Here is a 20,860-nt window from a genome sequence, read left to right on the forward strand (position 1 = left end):
AGGAATATCGATACCTGAGGGATTTATCGATATTTTTATGAAAAGTATCGATAGTAGATCGATACCTAGTAGAGGTTAAAATTCTAGCATGTCAATTGGTATCGATTAACAGAGGGGTATTGATATCTTGTAGAATTTCGATACTTAGACAAAAAGTATCGATAATTTTTGTCATGGAGCAATTCTAACTTGTTTGAAAATAATTAAAACATATTTGAAAATATTTGACTCAATTGAAACCATTTCAACTTGATTTTATGAAATTGTTTAACTTTACTTTTTTTCAAAAACACTTTAATTTGTTATATCAAAACATACTATTCAATAAGACTTAGTTTAACAATTTTTCTCTTTTTTCCTTAACCGAGATTTTGTCTCATTGAGTTTTCCTAGTAAGATTTTAACGAGACATATTATGTGTATTATAGATATGTGTATTTTTTTTCTATCACTAAACATTCTAAGGAGAGTGTTATAAATATTTTATTATTAAGTGGATGTCCATGAATATTAAGATAAATTAATGTACTTTAGGATTCTAATATTTATTAGAAGTAAAATTTTATTTTATTTATACATCTTTTATCTATAAATATAAATTTTAGAAAAATATTATAAAACTTTTATTAATCAATAAAATCTCTAATATTTTTTCATTTTAAAATGTAATGCAACAAATCTTTTTAATGAATAATAATATAAAATATGAAAGGTAAGCGGTGCATTCATGACACCTTGAATTCTGGAAGGTAATTGATAAAATAATAATGGGAGATAATAATAATAGTAATCAAAGTTTTTGGCCTTGATAAAAATATTATATTATAACTATGAAAATTTTGATTCAATTTTAAGTAATTTCATTTCTCACCCTCAATTATCAAAATAAAAAAATATGAATCGTAATTTAATTAATTTAATTAAATTTGGGAATGGACGAGGAACAAGGGTGTATCGGTGGTTTTGGAGTGAAGTAGTGGCGAAGGAGTTGGGGGTTTATGGGGATGGATAATGGTGGATATGGATTGAAAAATTATAGCCTCCCCCTAACTACTCTTCCCTTCTTTACCCTGTACCTGTACCTGTACCATATATAGTTTACGTGTCTATTTCATGCGCCTTTTATTTATGTTTATGCCTTGTAAACAGTTTTTTTTAAATATTTTGATTTAATAATTAATAATACAATTAAAGTAATTTCATTATGGACAAAGACAGCTTGAATTGTTTTGTTTGAATAAATAATTGTTTTAGTAGAGTTGGCCTGTACATATTCAAAGGAACCAGAAGCTAAGAAGTTGGCTCCTACCTCTTGAGCTTTACTACCTTACATATATGATACATATGCAAATTTCTAGTAACATGGCGTCCACTGCTCAAAACTATATACAAAATTAAACCAATGGAGATCTCACTGGTTTGACTGACCTCTAATTCGATATTTAAATCATGAAGCTCATATATTATTGGGTACATATAAGTCTGAAAGTTTTTAGTCCAATGCAAGAAAAACCAAGACCTTAAACCTTATTGGGAACTACATATTCTATTTCTTAACTAATGCATCAGAAGTTGGAAATTGCTGTCGTTGGTTACCAATACATACTCGTATCCAAGACTTTCCGATCTTTGTATAAACTCCTCCATCTCGCTCTTCCCAACTTGAATTCCGACCAACACATTAGCTCCTGTTTCACCCTGTTGGATGAAATAAAATCAGGATTAATGTCTTGTTCTAAAGCACAACCCATTAGAATTGAAAGTTCTCAGCAAAGTTTTTCTTGGATGCTAACCTGACCGCGGTAATGGAACAAACTAATATTCCACCGTGGACTAAATGTGCCTAAGAACTTCATCAAAGCACCAGGCCTCTCCGGGAAAACAAATCGGCATAGAACCTCGTTTTCTACATTCAATCTGCCTCCCATCTGAAAGAGATGATTAAAAGAATTAACAAAGACAGCAAATATACAATCACCACAAAGGAGGGAAATTTTGTTAAAATTAGTAATTACCAAATAACGCAAGTGATCTTTAACCAAATCACTTGCTGTAAGATTGTACGTTCTAAGTTGAGAAGATTCCAGCCTCTGCTTCATTGCTTCAAGGTCAGAAACCATGTGAACGCCGACACTGCAAACACTCATGGCAGATAATATAATGCCCTCACTTCAGTTCACATATTTCAGACTACCAAATCATCTTGATTGGGACTGAATTTCTCATTAGAAAAAAATCAAAGAGATGGAAATGAAAAGACAAGTAACTTATTGAAGAAGGTAATGCAAGAATCTAAAACACTATTTCTCCAATAAGCAGTCCTTTTGGGGTGGGCAACTCTCCCAATACAAATGAATTAGTAATTTCAGAATGATCCTATATCTAGAACCCCTTAATTTATTTTTAGTCTAAAGGCTATGTTATTTGAAAGGAAAGTAAACTCCAATTAAGCCACTAAATAAGGAGAAGACATCAAAACTACAATTTAGTCATTAACCAGAGAAGATACAGATGTGTTGAACTTGTAAAGCGAATCATCCCATCATTCTGGCCACAATCTTATCTATAGGATCAAGGGTTAAGTCAAACCCCATGTAAGACATATTAGCCAGCTTTTTTCCCACATGCACGTAATCTTCTAAAATAGGTAAGCATAGGTGGTACTGTATTTATTCACCGTCTTGCAATTTTGCCTTGTCCTCAAGGCAGAAGGATGGAAACTGATCAGCAAGATTCCCAACTCACCTCCTCTATGAGTGATGAAGCCAAGTAATTCAAGCGTAGGACCTCCTGAGTTCTAAAACCAATGATATGCTATATATATTCTGATTCTACAATCAATTCCCAATCAACATTGATGGGTAGAGGAGCGGGTGTTGTGACTTTGAAATCTTCTCTAGCAGGACGGAGAAGTAACACATGAAAGATAGGATGGACTTTAGATGACGAAGGCAGCTGCAATTCGTGTCACTAGTGTTGTCAAGGGCGCAAGGCGCATTCTAGGCACTAGAGCCCTTAAATTGTCTCAGGTGCAAAAAAGGCGGTAGCCTGAGTAGTGAAATATACACATGTCTGAGTTCTTGCAAGTCTGTGTATATATAATATATAAAGCTTAAGATATATAGTAAACTCTAAAGTCTAATCTAGTTTATCTGCATAACATGCAAATTTTTTATTGGTCAATATGTATGGTTTCTTCATGGTCAATTCTTCTTGTTGAATGGTCAAAAATGAGAAGTATAAAGTTTGATATAATTCCCCTCTTAGTAGTAAAGGTATATCAAATGAAAACAGTAAAAGACAAAACAAAGTTAATCAGGTGTTTTTTATCCTTATTGCCTTGCAGAAGAAAAAAAAAGAAGAAGCTGTAGCCAGAGATTGATAATCAAGGGTTGCAACAGGTTGGTTAGAGCAAGAGATTGATACTTGTTCTACTAGTAAGCCAAGCAATTTTGAATAAAAATTCACATCCCAATTCAAGTTGTAGCCAGAAAAAATTGGTTGACACCTTTTAAGTGTTTTTAAGTAAACAGCCCATAAGCATATTGTGAGCTTCCGCCAAATTTTATCTTTTATAGTGGGAGAATCAAGAATTACTAATCGAGATCTATAGAAGGGGTTGATCAGTCATTTGAAAGTTAGAATCTGCAGATGGGTCTTTAGTGAGTTGTTCCATGATTTGTTTAGCCTCGAAGAGCTTCTTGTAACTTGTGAAATCCATGGGAACTGCTAACTTGTGGAAATCAATGGGAACCATCATTGTTCATTAGTTGAAATTCTATAGTCGAGGAGAAACTTACAAGCTGCAATGATCAACCTTAACAAAAGAATGGGAATTCAAAAGAAAAAATGTGCCGTTTTTGTAAAGCTAGAACCAGCACTAATAATTCTCGATCACAAGTATATTTAATCTAATAAAAAGAAAGACGCCTGCTGAAATAGGCAATTGGATGATCTTGTTGTAAAAGAATTACTCCAACACCAGCTATCGAAGCATCACATTTAACATAAATGGAATTGAGAAATCAGGTAAACATAACACTACTACCATAGTTAATGCTTCTATCAGTTGGTTGGAGGCAACTTCTTTAGTAGGTGACCAGTGAAACAGTCTTTTTTTGTGAATCCAATAAAAAGGATGATCAATGATGCCATGGTTTTGCACAAATCATGCGTAGTAATCCGAAAGTCCCTAGAATTCTAAGTCCTTCCATATTTTGTGGGGTTGATCGTTGCAATACTACTCGGTTTTTTTCATGGATCAACAACCACGCCTTTCTAGGATACCACATGGCCTAAAAAACCAATTTGTATCTACCCAAATAAACACTTCTTTTGAATTGGCAAAGAATGAGTTGATGGAAAGCAACTGCAAGGTAACATAGATGTGATCTTGGTGTTGCTGACTACTAGAACTATAAATCAAAATATCATAAGGAAAAAAACTTGAAGAGGTATGGTAGAAACAAATCATTCATGGTAGCTCGGAAAGTGGCATTGGAGCGGCCAAAAAGCATATCCACAAATTCATAATGTCTTAAATGAGAGCAAAAAGTTATTTTGTAAATGTATGAAGGGTGAATGCGAATTTAGTGATATGGTCTTAGATTTGGGGTGTGACATTTGTCAAGGTGGGATGCAGATTCTAGGAATGTGAGTTTGATAGAATTGAGTGAAAAAATTTCAAGTTAATCGAGTTTGCGAGTCTTATTTTATTATCCTAACTCAATTTGAATTTTTATCGAATCGATTCGAATGAAATAAAATTCGAGTCAAGTCGAATCTAATCAAGTGAAATTGTTCGAGTTAAATTAAAAAATTAAACATGTCAAATAAAAATATTGTTACAATATAACTAATTTCATATTAGAGCACATAAATTTGAAATCATATATATTTGACAAAAAATTCAAAGCAAAATAAAAAAAATTTACTTGAGTATCATAAATTTGAATAATTAATTAGGTCCCAAAATTATTATTTAAAAAAATTAAAATCTTAAACTTTTTTTATATTTTTATAATTATTTGAAAAATATAAATTTTGAATTTTGAAAATTATTTTAAATTCTTTTTGTAACTTTTGGTGAGAGAGACTAATTTGTTTATTTTCAAGTTGACAGGAACCAAAAAGGTATTTACACCAATTTATTATTCAAATTGTGAAATTCAAGTAGAATAATTCAAATAACTTGATTCAATTAACTCAAAATTTAAATTTTTTTCGATTTTTCGAATTGAATCGAAATTTACTCACCCAGCAGATTCGATGAAAACTGGTGCAAACTCTTGAAGAAGAGATTGAATAGGAGATGAAGATTCAAAGGTATTATCTAGCATCTTAGAAATTCTATTAGAAAGGGATGTTATTTGATTGGTTGGTTGAAACTCCTTGCAACTTATATGGCTTGCCATCAAGAAAATCATGAACATTTCATTCCTATTTGCCTGAACTGAGTTCAAAGATGCTAACCATTAAATCCCCAAAACCAAATTCGTGTCACCAATAAAGATTGCTAGAAGTCTTGTGTGATAGGCTTGGCAATTGCACAAAAAGATCTTTGCAAATTCAATTGCACAACTAATGATTTCACCATATCAATTTATACACTAAAAAGGAGGATTTGTTTGATTATGAAAACAATAGAAGAGACGAATAGAAAATTGTTGGATTTCATCTCTATGGTGAGCCTATATATACACGTTGACATAGTCTAAAAGTAGGAAAAAAGTAAAACAAGTCAAATGAAATCCTATACTAGAATTAGGTGTAATATCATATACATAATCTCTGCTTAAGAATTTGTAACACTTCCACTTAATCTAAAGCGTAAATGTTGATCATGTCCAGCTTGTTACATAGGTAGCCAACTCGATTACCATTCAATACCTTTGTGAACAAATCAACAAGTTGTTCTCTTGACTTCACATAGCCAGTGAACAAGTGATAGTTGACCTTGATGCTTTGATTCGTTCATGATAGATTGATTTCGAGGCAATATGAAGAGCAACTTAATTATGGCACCCAAATTTTGCTAGTGGTGTATGCTCCAATCCAATTCAATTAACAGATGTTAATAGTTTGATTCTTTCATGATAGTTTCATTTCGAGGCAATATGAACAGAAACTTAATTATGGTACCAAAGTTTTGCTAGTGATGTATGCTTCAATCCAATTTCAATTAACAGATGTTATATCCACATGTCTTCACACGTAAATTGTGTCATAGCCTTATCTCTGGTTTCAACCTCAATAGAAATACAGCATTCTACTTCTTACTCATTCATGATACAGTAGTAGACCTTTTATCAATCATAGATTCAACAAAATCAACATCTGCAAAAATAACCTTGCCCAATGCTTGATTATGTGGACATAAATTGTCTCAACATTACTTACGACAAATGCAACATCTGAACAAGTTACAATGAGGAAGTTTAATTTCTTAACTACCACCTTATATCTCTTAAGATCATTATCATCTTTTGTAAAATGCACATTAGGTATCGTTGGAGTACTGCAAGGTTTTGCAGCCAACTTTCAAGTATCTGTTAAGTACATCAAGAACGTACTTCTCTAAAATAGAAAAATTCCCTTTGGTCCTTGTGACTTCTACCCCCAATAAATACTTCAACTACCTCAAATCTTTCATGTAAAAATCGATATAGAAGAAAGATTTGATAGGAGAGATTCTTGCTACATCATCTCCTATAATGACGATGTTATCAACATATACCACAAGAAGAATAATGCCAAGTATTGGTTGTCTATAGAAGGCTAAGTAGTCACATTTGCTTTTTTCGAGCCAAAACTTTTGAACTACTTCGCTAAATTTGCCAAATCAAGGCCGAAGATTGACACAAAATACTGTGATGACCCACCTACAAAGCCTTCAAAAACTAATTATCCCAATGCCACTCAAATAGAGATGAAATTATAATTACCCAACAAATTGAACCAAACAGCAAGAAAATGGGCTCTAATCAGTGTGCAAACAGTAATGAAAAAAAAAAACCCCAAAAACACCAAAACTCTTTTAGCGTCACCTCCAATCAAACACCCAACCACTAGGCTTGAGTCAGGACAGTGAGTCAATATCTACGCAAAAAACTGATGAACATGTGATGTCCCATGCGTCGGCATGTGAAGGAGGCTCGTGAAGCTTTCGCAGACACATGAGAATCATGCAGTCTTCAAGTCGCCAAATATTCCAAATAGTCTAAAAGAGGAAGGAAATTTAAAGGAATCAAACCAAATTCTATCCTAGAATTAAGCCTAATATCATGTACATAATCATTGCCTAAAAGTCTATATAACATATTAGAATTGCAAGTTCTTCAACTATAGCATTAGAGATGAATTTTTGGGTTGAGCCAGTGTCCACCAATATGATAACTTCACAAAGTCCAATTTTCCTCGAAGCTTCAACGTAGCAATTGAAGAATTGCCCAAAATGGTAAGCAAGGAAATCTCAACCATGTCAACTGTGGCTGTCACACCTCGACATCTAGTATCTCATCAAAGTTTTCTTGGTCTTTTACAATCTCCATGAGAGAAAAACTTCTGGGTGTGCATCGATGTCTTGGTGCAATTTTCTCGTTAGACCAAGAACAAAGACACTTGTTCAATCAATTTTGTTGTTTAGATCCAAAAGATTGTGCTTGCAAGGATTCAGCCGTAGCATGCATAATCTGAAAATTAACTCTTAATTAGCAAGAACAACCGAGAGAGAAGTGTTATCCCAAGGTTGTAAAGCTTGCGTAAATGAGTTTTCAAGCTTTAGGTTGGTACAGCTGGATATGGTCCAATCAAGCCTTTTGTTGCTACAATTTGGGATTAGCTTGGCCACAAATAGAATGGCCAAATTGATGTCTTTGTAGACATTTTTCAGCTACTGAATCCTAACATCAACCTTTAGCACCTCTTTAGGCTATTCAAAAGCACGCCTAAAAGGCAATGATCGACCTAATTTTGTGACTAGCAAAGATCTTTTGGAGAATTATTATCTATATTCTCAAAGAGATCTTATTTGTTATATACTACAAAGATGTTCATCAAGATTTTAGAACTTTGACCGACCATAGTTTTCTTGCAATGCCATCAAAAGCTCCTTCTATTATAGTAAAGTTTGCTCCTAGTTGATCCAAGAAAATAAGTCGAGGACATCACCTTTGAGATATATAAAGGCAATGCCAACTTTAGTTCCTGCAATCACTATCATCAGTCATTGTCTTTTTATTATTTGGAAGAGGGATCCCATTGGCTCAAGCATTTAATACTACTAATTCTACTGCTAACAAGTTTAGGACGTCTAATTTAAAAGCGATGGCACTTAATTGTTGGGCAATGGAATCAAAATTTGAATTGGTTGGTGGATTAGTGTTTGAGTTGGATGGATCATTTCGGAGATCAGATAATCCAGTGTTAACCATGATGGTCATTTTGCTTTGATACCAAAATGATAAGGATTGAATTTCTCAATAGAGATAATCAACAACGAGATAGAAAAGAAAAGCTATAACGACCCGAAAGTTAGTGGTATTAGAAAATGTGGCTTCAAAACCTTGTTTTTGTAAATCAGAATCGTAAATATTATTATTAAATATCTTACAGAGTACTAATAGAAGTGAATTAATTTTCGGTCAATAAAATTCATGGAATTAATGCTTAATTTTCGTGTAGGAACTAAATCGTAAAAGTGTTAAAATTTCAATTGTTATTAACTATTATTGTAGAACATGACTAAGGGACTTTTGAAACAATTAGACCAATGAATCATTAGTAGTGGACGTAATGAAGCATTAAAAATAAATATATTGGATAATATAATATTAAATTAAATTAAATAAAACATAAGAAATAAAACACATTTACATTAATGGAGAGTAAGAGAAAAACAACTTCGCTATTCACTTTCCAAAAATTCAAAGCTTAAGAGAATGGAAGAAGACGCACGACTAAGTTTTTCAAGGTTTCAAACTCTGTTTTGGTTAGTATAATTTAGTCTTTTCCTTGTAAATATTATGTTTTCGAAATCCCAATAATCCAAGCTAGCTGACACATGTCATAATTTTCAATACTGTTAAAGATTGTGAATGTTACCATTGTTAGATAGTTTAAAATTTTGGTGATATTTTAATAGATTTTAAGTTTAATATAGAAAAATGACTAAATTGTAAAGTTAACTGATGATGTGTAATAGGGACTAAAATACATAACTTGAAATGTAATTGAGAAATAGGAAGCCCTATAGGGACTCTAGTGAATACGACATTAGATTTGGGGGTTAAATGTGAAAATTATGTTAGTCTCGATTTAGGAAACTAAATCGAATAAAATGCAAAAATTACATAAATTAGCAATTGAATGTGAAAATGATATGTATTTATGTTAATTCGTAACTAACGTCGACTTGGAATCCTCAAAACGGAAAGAAAAAAATAAAGTCATCGAAAAATAGCTTGAAGTTTACGGTTTGTATTTCTATAACCCGAACTTTCTTAATTACTGCATTTATGAATTGCATTGCATGGTAATAACACAAGGTAAGCTAAAAATGATAGAACAAGTTGAATTAAATCGATTCGATTTAATTTATTGATCAGGACTAAATTGAATAAATTCGAAAATATGGTATATTGTTATAATTGTACAATTGAAGTTTATTTGTGATGAGTTGTGCTAAAACATATGTGATTTGATGATTGGTTGATAAAATTATGTTGTGAAATTGAGAAATTCATTATTATAAATTGAAACAAGGATGATTAGTGGATATCAAATTATAGATTCAAAATGTAAAATTTGATTGTATAACGAGTTATATATTGTGACATGTAAGTAGTCATATTAATTTGCATTTTAACTTGCTTTTGTTGATTCATGCATTACTTGATTTATATTATGATTTAAAATTCTAATATAAAAACATCATTGAGTTATACTCGACGTACAATTTTATTTTCCGTGCGTAGATTAGGTATATTCTGGCGAATGATGTGATCATTTTGGGTCTTGACATGTACCTAAGAAGTCTTTTGGTTATTATGACCATTTTGCATATTGTTGGCATTTTGGTACATATGATGATAATAGATATGTTGTTGATGTCTTGATATGTTGCTTGTGTTATATGCCTAATGTTCTAATGGTTGAGAAAATATCATGTTATGTGATGTGTTTTGGTTGATGCTTGGAAATAGTATGATGGATGGTATGCTTAGGTTATGCCTTAGAGATGATTTGGTAAGTTTGATATTTATACCTATGCTCTGCTTGAAAAGGTTTGCTATTACAAGTACTTAGGTTATAAGGGTAATATGAAAGCAAATGTGAAATGGTTGAATGCATCCATGTTTGGCTAGTTTTGAATTGTTAGTTGAGGTGTCAATTATAGCATATTGATTAGGCACTTAAGTTGGTTGATTTAATTGATGTTTTGGTCATGAATTTGGTGTTTTTGAATTGGTTGAAGTATGGTAAATTTGGTTGCTTGTGTCATGAGTAAAGTAGGGATTTTAAGCTTGCATTAAAGGTATTTTCATATATACACGGCCTAAGACATGGTTGTGTGCCATACACGGGCTTATGGCATGACAGTGTGGTCTATAAATTTTTAAGTGATTTTGGTGCACACGGCCACAATTTATTATACGGTCCAATGACACGACGTGTGACCCATCTCACATGGGTTAGCTCTTGCACACAATTAGGGAACACGACTGTGTGTCCCCTGTTTGCAAAATTTTCCCACCTTTTTTATTTAATTTTAAAATGATCACTATAGCTGTCTACTTAGTTTTAATCTTCCATAAGCTCGATATTAACTGGAAATTGATTGATATAAATGATATACTCGTTCGTATGAGATAAACTGATACCTTTTTGAGATTTTTGATCTATAAATTGTTTGTAAATGTTTGATACTTTTTATAGCACCTTATTGCTTGGGTCCAACAACCATACTGGGTAAAGGGTGTTACAAAAGTTAAGTAATTTATTGAAAAAGAAAATGAGATAGAAAAGATTTGCTTTAAGCAGTTTGTATAGAGTGGACGGCTATCCGAATACATATTAACTAGTAATTTCAGGATGGTCCTAAGTCTAGAACCCCTTGGAGTATTTAGAGTTTAACAACCTAAACTAAGGGATTATGTTATTTGCAAGGAAAGAAAACTACGGTTAAGCCACTAAATGAGAAGATGCTAAAACTACAATTAAGCCAATAACTAAGGATAACATGAGATATGTGTTGCCCTAGTAGAGTGAATCATCCCATTATTTAGACTACAATCTCCTCTACGGGATCAAAGATTAAGTCAAACTCCATGTAAGACATACAAACCTGCTTTTTCCTAGATGCATGTGATCTTCTAAAATAGGAAAGTATAGATGGCAACGTATCACATCCCTTCAACTATTAAAATGCAAAAGAACATCAAAAGAAAAATAACATACAAATGCATGATCTTCTTTTATCTTGTCATCAAAAAATGCTAACTAACCTGTACAAAACGACAGCCGCTTTATCAGAACTACATCTATATTTGAACTCGGTGATATTCATTGGTCCTACCTGTCAATCCCAATAGTTAATGGGTTATCAGATACTGTTATTTAGTAACACAAATGAAGAAAGTGGAAATTTTATAGATAAGTTAAAAGATATTAACTTGCAAGGAAATACCAGTTCACAAAATTGTTTAAAGCTTCCAGGCTTCTCTGCCAAAATGGTTGCAAGAACTGCCTCTTGTTTTCTACCCACATTAGCCAGTTCGGTAACCACTCTAAGCTTATCAAAATTCATGTTTGCGCCACTAGTTATAGCCACAATGTTCTTTCCTTTCAAACCATAATATTTGCAATATGCTTCAGCTCCTGCAAGAGCTAAGGCACCTGCTGGTTCTAGAATGCTCCTCTTCTCTTCAAACATGTCCTGCAACACAAGCATTATAGCAGTCAATCCTAACCATTCAAACAATCTGTGTGATAATTAATTGAGTACATCAGTCATCCAACGAAAACCAATCATTTTAGTCATAACGAACAAAGAAAAGAGAAACAAGGAGAGAAAAGCATCATAAGAAGGGCTTCTAACATCTAGAAGATTGCGAATAAATAATTTAGAGAAAAAATTGTATCCCAAAAAGGAAAATAGCTCACCAGAAAACTGCATCTAAAATTGAATAATTTCACGTTAAACATGCAAATTACGAGGAAACTAACCAGAACCAAGTTACCTTTATATGAAGAACCAAAGGCAAATCCTAATTCCTAAAATACAACATCTAGAATCTGAATAAAACCAACGGTACACCACATTTAAACTTAAAGCCTGACACTTCATTTCAAATTAAGATTTTATGAAATGATATGTCAACAATTCAGTGGGTGGGGCCAAGCATAGAAAAAGGTCAATGGAAAACATTGAATCTAATTGATAATTTTCATAACATCTCTGTAGCTTAACCTTGGATTAATAAATTATTTTCCATCCTTATCCATTTTCAAGTATAAGCAAAATAAATTTTGAGAAACTGAAGATGTAAAAATTGATTATCGTTTTGTATTTTAACAATTGGGATGAAAAAATATATATTTATCAGCCAAAGCAAATCAATGCAAATTTAGGAACATGAAAATCATACCTTTATAGAGGCGCAAATAGCATCACGGCTTACAAGAACAACACCATCGACCAATTCTCTACATAGACAGAAGGTTTCTACACCAACTTCCTTAACAGCTACTCCATCAGCAAATCCTCCAACCTTGTCCAACATCACTCTTTCACCATGATGCAATGACAATGCCATTGCATTTGCATCAGAAGGCTCCACTCCAATAACCTTCACCTGAATATTAAGACACCAGCAAGTAATGTGGATGAATTATGTCATGCAACAACGTACAAGCTCAGTCATATAATTTCAAACAAAAATAAATAGAGAGAGAGAGAGAGAAAACAAAACCGCAAATTGCCTAAAACATTTCGTTTCTAAATCATTTCATGAAAAACACACTAATTGAAGCAATCTACAAGATAACAAATTTTCACTTCTAAAAGGGGGGGGGGAATAACCCTAAAAGTGAATTTCCAACAGTATAACATAAGTTTCAATCAAGGATGTAACAGGTGTGCTGGATGCAGGCCTCTTGTAAGATCATAAATGAAAAGAAAAAAACACGTTAGAGCTGAAAATAGATAAGAAAACCTTCGAGTTTCATCTAGTGTATTAAGAGATTCTCAATGTACCATGATCATGAGTTCAACATATCAAGAATTTAAGTCCACTCTAGTTTTTTCTACAAATGCATATAATCATATTGGTAGTCCTATAGTTATCTGAGTTTGAACAAGACAAAGTTCTGAATATAATTAATTAATCAAAGGCGCTATGTATCAAATTAAAATTAGGCAATGCAAAAAGTATAAAGTAGCGTTAGAAAAGCTTGCTCACCTATTAATTTCTAAAGACTGGAAAATGAGGCATGCTTCTAAGTCTTAAACTATTCTAATTCATCTATGTCTGTAAGGTGAAATTGTCATCAATACGTAACAGTCAATTGAAAACTTTCCTAAGTCAGCTTCCATGAAGATCTTAAGCATCTGACCAGGGACGCCTATTATGATATGTCAACATAATTGCCAAGGTCAGATCAAGTTATCTAGCAATTAGCAACAAAATAAATTCCCACCTTTAACAAAAACCAAATGAAATTTCAAGTCTTGAAATATATATGATGATTCAAGGCTCGAGAGTAATAAAAAAGGAAGGAAACTGAATATATGAAGTGGCAAGCGCTTGTCATCTACAAAGAATGAAAGAACTCCAAGCTCCCACGCAACATTATGCAATAGTAATGTTTACAATAAGAAACCAAATACCTCTGGGGAAACCCTCTTTACATAAGCAGCAATGCCAGCTATGAGCCCACCACCACCAACAGGAACAAAGATTGCATGCAATGGGCCTTGCATTTGGCGCACAATCTCCATTCCAACAGTACCTTGTCCCATGATAACGTCTGGATGATCAAAAGGGGGTATAAAGGTACGACTTCCCTCTTTAGCCCGCTTTTTAGCATATGCTTGTGCCTCATCATAAGAATCTCCAACGAGAACAACAGTTGCACCCAACCTCTCAACAGATTGCCACTGCAAAAAAAGAAACCCACCATTCAAATTAAAAAATCCTACAGACGGCACATTTGATACGAGAAATTTCACAAAGAAATACCTTAATTTCAGGAGTTGTGACAGGCATAGCGATAACAGCATTGCAACCAAGCTTCTTGGCAGCCAATGCAACCCCTTGGGCATGATTGCCTGCTGATGAGCAAATAACCCCTTTTTCTAACTGCTCCTTCGTAAGCTTAGCCATCATATTATAAGCTCCACGAAGCTTAAAAGAGAATACCTGAAAATACCGAACATCAAACAAGTAAGCACTTTATCATAATATGGAAAATAAGGAACTGCAAAAAAACAAGTCAGGTACTCAGGTCTCTATTTCAAATACGATGAACTAGAAAGTAAAGTGTTTCCATTTTGGCAAGTTATTAACATACTCCACTCCACGATAGAACTAAAATTCAACTAACAAAATGTGAATGCTTACTCATAACACTAAGTATCTGAGGGCACATAAATTAAAAAACAGAAAGCGCTAATCCAAGATGAAATAAAGACTCCGCTAAGGTTTAAATAAGTAAAAGCAAAATCATAGAATATAAGATGTCCCAATCTCCCGACACCACCACCATTAATCATAGAAACAAATATCATTATAAATGAAAAACCAAAAGCCATAAAGACAAGGAAGTCTATCACATTTCAATAAATGTAATGCAGAACAAAAAACTACAACTTCAAAAAGAGTGCAAAATTTAAAAGAAAAAGGAACGTTGGAATCATTAAATAATGCACAAAAAGGTTCCATTTTTTAAAAACGGAAAGTTTTCTTACCGGCTGCAAATCTTCTCTCTTGAGCCAAACTTGATTACCCAATCGTTCAGACAACTTAGTCGCCAATTGTAACGGCGACTCTATCGCCACATCATAAACTTTGGACGACAATATATTCGTTAAGCATTCCATCGCATTCTTCACGTCGCCGTTTCCTTCGTCCACTGAACGTTCTGGAATCGCACCTAAGTACCCTGAGGGATATTGCAGGGAATTGGCAGACACCCTCGGCCGCTCGGAAGGCGCCACCACGAAACCTTGCGACGGAGACGAAGCGACAGTGTCTTCGCTAGAAGTAAGGGTCGGGGAAGAGACCTCAGCCGTCGGTTTTGACACAGAGACTCTGATCCGATGGGCGATACATTTCTTTGTAAAGTGTGGCCCAATGAATGATGTACGTAGCACGGTCTCTGTGCGGTGGAGTAGCGTCGGTTGAGGTGGCGCGAGGCGGAGACCCTCCATCAGTTCCTTTTTCTTCTTCCTTTTTCTTTTATGTAATAAAACCGTGATGTGTTTGTGAGGCGTTGAGGCGGCTTTGCCCTTTGGAGGGATTTTGTACCTTTTATAGGCCGAAAGAAGAAAATTGGAGTGGGGTACTCTCTTCCGTTTTGGCGCAATTTTAGAGTTGAAGAAACGGAGCCTGTAAATTAACGCCACGTAGTTTCGGTGACGAAAGGCTGTCACTTTATGGGACGAGATTTCGCTTCACTGCGGGTGACCTCTAAATGAAACATCAAACCAGAGACGGGCTACGTGGAAACAAATATGGAGTTAGCTTCATCTTATTTTAGGTAAGCTTTAAACTTTTTTTTATTAGGTCAGCTTTGAAGTAATTTGCTGTTGGAATTTGTTTTTATTTTAACAAAAAAATTAAAATTAACCAACACAATTCTATTAATTTTATTTTAGATCATGTGATCCGTTTGAATATATATAATAAGTTTGCATATTTGTGTGATGCATAGAGGTATGCATGGGTCAAGTTATCCGGCCAAGCCCGAAGGTCCGCTCGAAAAATAGGAGGATTCGGATAAAAATATAGGCCCGAAATATAGTTTGAGCAAAAAAATGAGGCCCGTTTAGAAATAGGACCGGGCTTTGGGTAAAACTTTTTTGCCCTACCGACCGCCCGAATTATATACTAAATATATATATATTATTTTAATATTATTTACATTTTATTTTCAATTTTAATATAACCACTTTTTATTATATTTTCAATTTATGTATTGTTTTTAAAATTATTTTAGTCTCACTTTTTATTTGTTTATTATTTTAATATTTGTTTTATATTTTTAAATGTATTTGATTTATTATATTTTAATTTTTTTATATAATGAAATAAGGTAAAAAATTAATATGGGTCGGGCGGACCGGGCAAGCTCGAGACTTAACAATTTTATTTTAAGTCGGGCTTGCACAAATTTTAGGCTCATATTTGAGTCGAAGCCAAGCTCGGGCCTAAAAATGGGCCTAAAATTTTGTCTGAGTCTACCCATGCACACCTTTAGTGACGCATAAATTAATCAGATTTATTAATATAATTATTTTAAAAGAAATAAAATTTTAATTTTAAAAAATTAATAATACAGATGATTAGTATATAAAATATATGTTTTATTACGAAGATTGAAAATATTATATTAAAATAATTATAACAAATAAAGATGTCATTGTTAAAATAAATAAAAAAATTTGGAATGTTTTATTATAAAATTTTATACTAATAAATAAATTAATTTATGAAAAAGTAATTGATAGTAATAAAAAGATTTTTATTATAAAAATAATAAAAATAAGATTAATTTAAAAAAGACTTATAAATGGTAATATATGAATAATAATTAAGTTATATTTAAAGTAAATTATCTAATATAATTTAAAAAAAACAATGAGCAAAAGCGTAATTTATCCAAAGTGAAACTAAATTATAATTTAAGCTATTTAATTTAAAAATAAATTATAAAAATATTAAATATATAAATATTCTTACAATAAAGTTTATTCTTTTAATTTTTTATTTTATTTTTCCATCTGAATTGGTATTTAATAATTCATGACACGAACTTAGTTAAATAATCTAAGTTAGTAAAAATGGTATAAATAATTAAAAATTCAATTTATTCATATTTTTAAGTTGGTGCCTACCATTTTATGAACCATTTTAAGTTGGTGATCATATTTTGAACAATAAATAAATTAATAAAGTTAATCTTGTTGGAAAAATCCGGTTTGAGAACGGTTTTTTTGCACAATAGAAATTTAAAATTTTGAAAATCGATTTGGTTTGTGATATTTATAGCAATACCTTAGACCGAAATCGTACATATGTTTCTATATAAGCGAATCCTTGATGTTTTTTGGCTTTCAACCAAACGATTTTCTCCGCTATTCTCATTGATCTGTTGTAATTTAATATGGCAAATTAGGCTTTCCTCATATACTTTTTTCAAGTACAATAGTGTCATTTACGTAGTTTTTGTTAGTTTTTAGGTTTTTTATTTAATAAGTGAAATTATCTCTTTTTTACTTATTTTGAGACTCAATTGTGTCATTTGGTGCCCTAAACTTCATTTGAGTGTTGTAGGTTTAGGGTCGAAGGTCCAAAATCACGTGAAAACTTCACCAAGCAAGGGTATCACGATGTCAGGGCTTTGGAATAGCGATACCTTCACCAATCCTGGGACCAAGACATTTGCAACACCCCTTACCTAGTCCAGTCATCGAACCTGAGTAATGAGGTGCTACGAACAAATAAAAAACACTTACAAGAAAATTATAATTTAAAATATTAATTAATTATCGAGCATCAACCATTTATCGAGCTTACAAAAGGTTAAAACTAGTAGGCAATTAATAGGGATTAAATTGAAACAAATTTAAAAAGGAAGGAAAAATCTGTATATAGGGGCCACACAGCCGTGTCGCCATGCACGAAAACTTAGCCCATGTGTGAAAAACCATATGGCCGTGTCACTAAAATCGTGTACAAGAGTCAAACCCGTGTAAGATAGGCCACATGGTCATGTGCATGGGTCACACAGCCTTGTGGATGGGTCACACGGCCTTGTGGATAGGTCACACGGCCGTGTGTGCAAACCGTGTAACTTTTTGTGGTTGTGTGCAACAAAAAACAACCAAAACTCACAAGCCACACGGTCGTGTACTAGGTCGTGTGTACATGGAAATGCCTTACATAGCAAGCTTAAAATCCCTACTTCACTTATGATATAAGCAACCAATTATATCATACTTCAACCAATTCAAAAAAAAAAAAACACCACCAAATTCATGCTAAAAACATCATTTAAATCGATTAACCTAGTGCCTAATAAATATGCCCTATATGGCACCTTCATCAACAATTCAAAACTAGCCTAACATCTAAGCACACAACCATTCAACCAATTTACATTTGATTTATATAAGCTTTATAACCTAAATACTAGTACTGCCACATCTTTTCAAGCAAAGCATAAGTATAAGCTTGAAACTTACCAATTCCTTGCCAAGGCATAATCTAATCATACTATCTATCAAACCAAACCCAAGCATCAACCAAGACACAATGACTAGCATGTTACTTTCTCATCTATGAAAACATTATGCATAAAACCTGTAACAGCCCGATTTTGGGCCTAGTCGGAACAGTGGTTTCGAAACCACTCACCCGAGGTAGGAGAAAATATTTTTGATATTATTTTATGTGTTATAACATGATTATATGAGTGCATGAAAATTTTGATGAATTTATTTTAGCAATTGCATGCTTAATTGCGAAAAAGGACTAAATTGCATAAAGTACAAAAGTCCCATTTTGATAGCTAAGGGTGTTAATTTTCCATGAATCATAATGTGGAGGTATTTAAAGGACAATTAGTCCAATTTTAGAAGAATGGCCGGCCATAGGGGCCAAGTTGGTCAAAAAGTCAAAAGTCTAGGTGGTTTGGTGACTTAATTGAATAGAATAAAACAAAATGACTTCATCTTTTCATTCTCTTCTCCTACCACCGAAATTTTTATCCATTAGAGGGGTTTTTAAGATTTAAAATTTTAGCAACTTTAAACCTTTGCAAGTAAGTGATCTTGATGACTTTTCTTAAATATTTTTATACTTTTGAGACCCTTGTAGCATGAGCTTTCTAATGGAGGAACTATTTTGTAAAATGGTTGAAAGTATAGGGTTTTTCCATGAGAGTATTTAGGTTGTTTGTTGAATTTTTATGGAAGAAAAATGAGTCTTGTATAGGTAATAAACAACTTTTGTGAAGAAGTTTTCATGAAAACCATAACGAAGGACCATTTTGCATAAGTTGTAAAATAGGTGATAAATGTATGAAATAATGAAAATTGTGGACTGCTTCTAGTATAAAAAGTATTTTTTCTAGGCTTGATTAGTGAGAAAATGTGATAAAAATCGAATTTCAAGCCTAGGGGTAAAATGGTCATTTTGTGAAAACTTAGGGGCAAAGTGGTCATTTTGCCCAATTATAAATTTTTGAGTATCTAGATTGATATACTGATGAAATGAATGAATTTTATCAATATAGATCAAGAGAAGCTTGATTCGGGTCTTGATCGGGGTAAGAACAAAGTTTACAAGGATTAAGCTCGTTCCTATCATTTTGTACCGAGGTAAGTACATATGTAAATAACGTGTCCTTGTAGCTTACTTTTAAATGTTTTATTTTTTTACCATGTATAATAATTTTACTCGATGTCATAAAAGTATAAATAATGCGAGGTAAGAGTAACCTACGCTATGAACAAGTGCGACAACGTCAGGTTAGATACGAGATTCCGTTGAACCTCGAAAATAGTGTAGGTTATAAAAAGGTAAGTCATGAGAAATTGAGTGGTCTGAACTCATGAGTTGAGTCTGAGTTCATGAGATAAGTGAAATATGTAATGTAGGTTCGGGTACTGACTTTGTGTGCATACCCATGAGTAGCTCAATGAGCGGGCATTACATGATAGAGCTATAGGGTCCGGGTACTAACTTGGTATAAAGGCCCATGAGTAGCTCAATTATGCAAGTATTACAAAGTACGAGGTAGCTTTGGCTACTTGTATAGTACTTAGGAGTAAACTATTCGAGTATTCATTGGTATTTCCGAGTGTTCAATGGGTAACTCAATGAATGGATTGACGATACTTCCAGTAAGGTATGTCAATAGAGAGAATGAATTTGAGTTATTTTACAGGTAATTGCAGGTATGTATACTAAACGCTAGAATGAAGACCTTAGTATGTGATGAGATGTAGTAAGTATGCATAGAATAAGTGAAAAGTAAGATAGTGAGATTAAAATGATATATCCTTTGAGTATGATAAACCACTGTTTGATGAATGTGTTTCTAATTACACTTATTTACATATATGTACTTATTAAGCTCCCATGCTTACCCTATTTCCTTTCCATTTTCTTATAGTGCCGTCAAAGTAGTTCAAGGATTGTCGCCTATGTCGGAGAAGCCAGCCACACTATCCTTGAAGCACTTGATATAATTAGTTTCATCATTTTGAGTATGGCATCTATGGGAACTTTTGATTTTATTTTTGTGTCACATTGTTTTGGGGCCAAAGGTGTTGGCTTGTTTTAGCATTTGACTCATTTTGTATAAGGCCATGAAATTGGCTAATATTGTAAGCCAATATATGAAAGCAAGATAGTCTTTTTCAAATGTGAAATTGTTGGCTTGGTTGAACTTATGAAATGTATATAGGTCTTAGCTATGGTTGTTGGTTGATAAATCATATTAAGTTAGATTTTGATATGCTGATTGGTATTAAATTGTGTTTTAGGGTGGCATAGGGCTTTGTAAATAGCCTTATATTGTCCACACGGCTAGCCCCATGGGCGTGTTGTCCGGCCGTGTGTCCCCTGCACGT

The 20,860-nt window shown here is 33.1% G+C and overlaps 1 protein-coding gene across 1 annotated transcript; it reads right to left on the reverse strand.

The window, feature by feature from the left end:
* Positions 1–1,224: 1,224 nt before the first annotated feature.
* LOC108460718 (threonine dehydratase biosynthetic, chloroplastic-like) lies at positions 1,225–15,735 on the reverse strand. The gene is made up of 9 exons (XM_017760324.2): positions 14,969–15,735; positions 14,241–14,420; positions 13,889–14,158; positions 12,648–12,854; positions 11,687–11,935; positions 11,505–11,575; positions 2,016–2,133; positions 1,794–1,928; positions 1,225–1,698 (listed from the first exon to the last, which is right to left on the reverse strand). Exons 1-9 carry the CDS (start codon positions 15,428–15,430, stop codon positions 1,558–1,560), a joined length of 1,833 nt encoding a protein of 610 aa, XP_017615813.1. The 5' UTR covers positions 15,431–15,735; the 3' UTR covers positions 1,225–1,557.
* Between the last annotated feature and the right edge of the window lie 5,125 nt (positions 15,736–20,860).

The sequence above is a fragment of the Gossypium arboreum genome, chromosome 4 (assembly GCF_025698485.1).
Source record: "Gossypium arboreum isolate Shixiya-1 chromosome 4, ASM2569848v2, whole genome shotgun sequence".
Taxonomy (NCBI): Eukaryota; Viridiplantae; Streptophyta; class Magnoliopsida; order Malvales; family Malvaceae; genus Gossypium; species Gossypium arboreum.

Excerpts from the sequence above, each read along its gene's own strand:
- LOC108460718 (XM_017760324.2), bottom strand. The coding sequence starts at position 15,430 with ATGGAGGGTCTCCGCCTCGCGCCACCTCAACCGACGCTACTCCACCGC. Across the intron at positions 14,159-14,240 it reads TCACAACTCCTGAAATTAAG|TGGCAATCTGTTGAGAGGTT; the intron begins GTATTTCTTTGT and ends CTTTTTTTGCAG. Across the intron at positions 2,134-11,504 it reads GCGGCTGTCGTTTTGTACAG|TGTCGGCGTTCACATGGTTT; the intron begins GTTAGTTAGCAT and ends GAGTGTTTGCAG.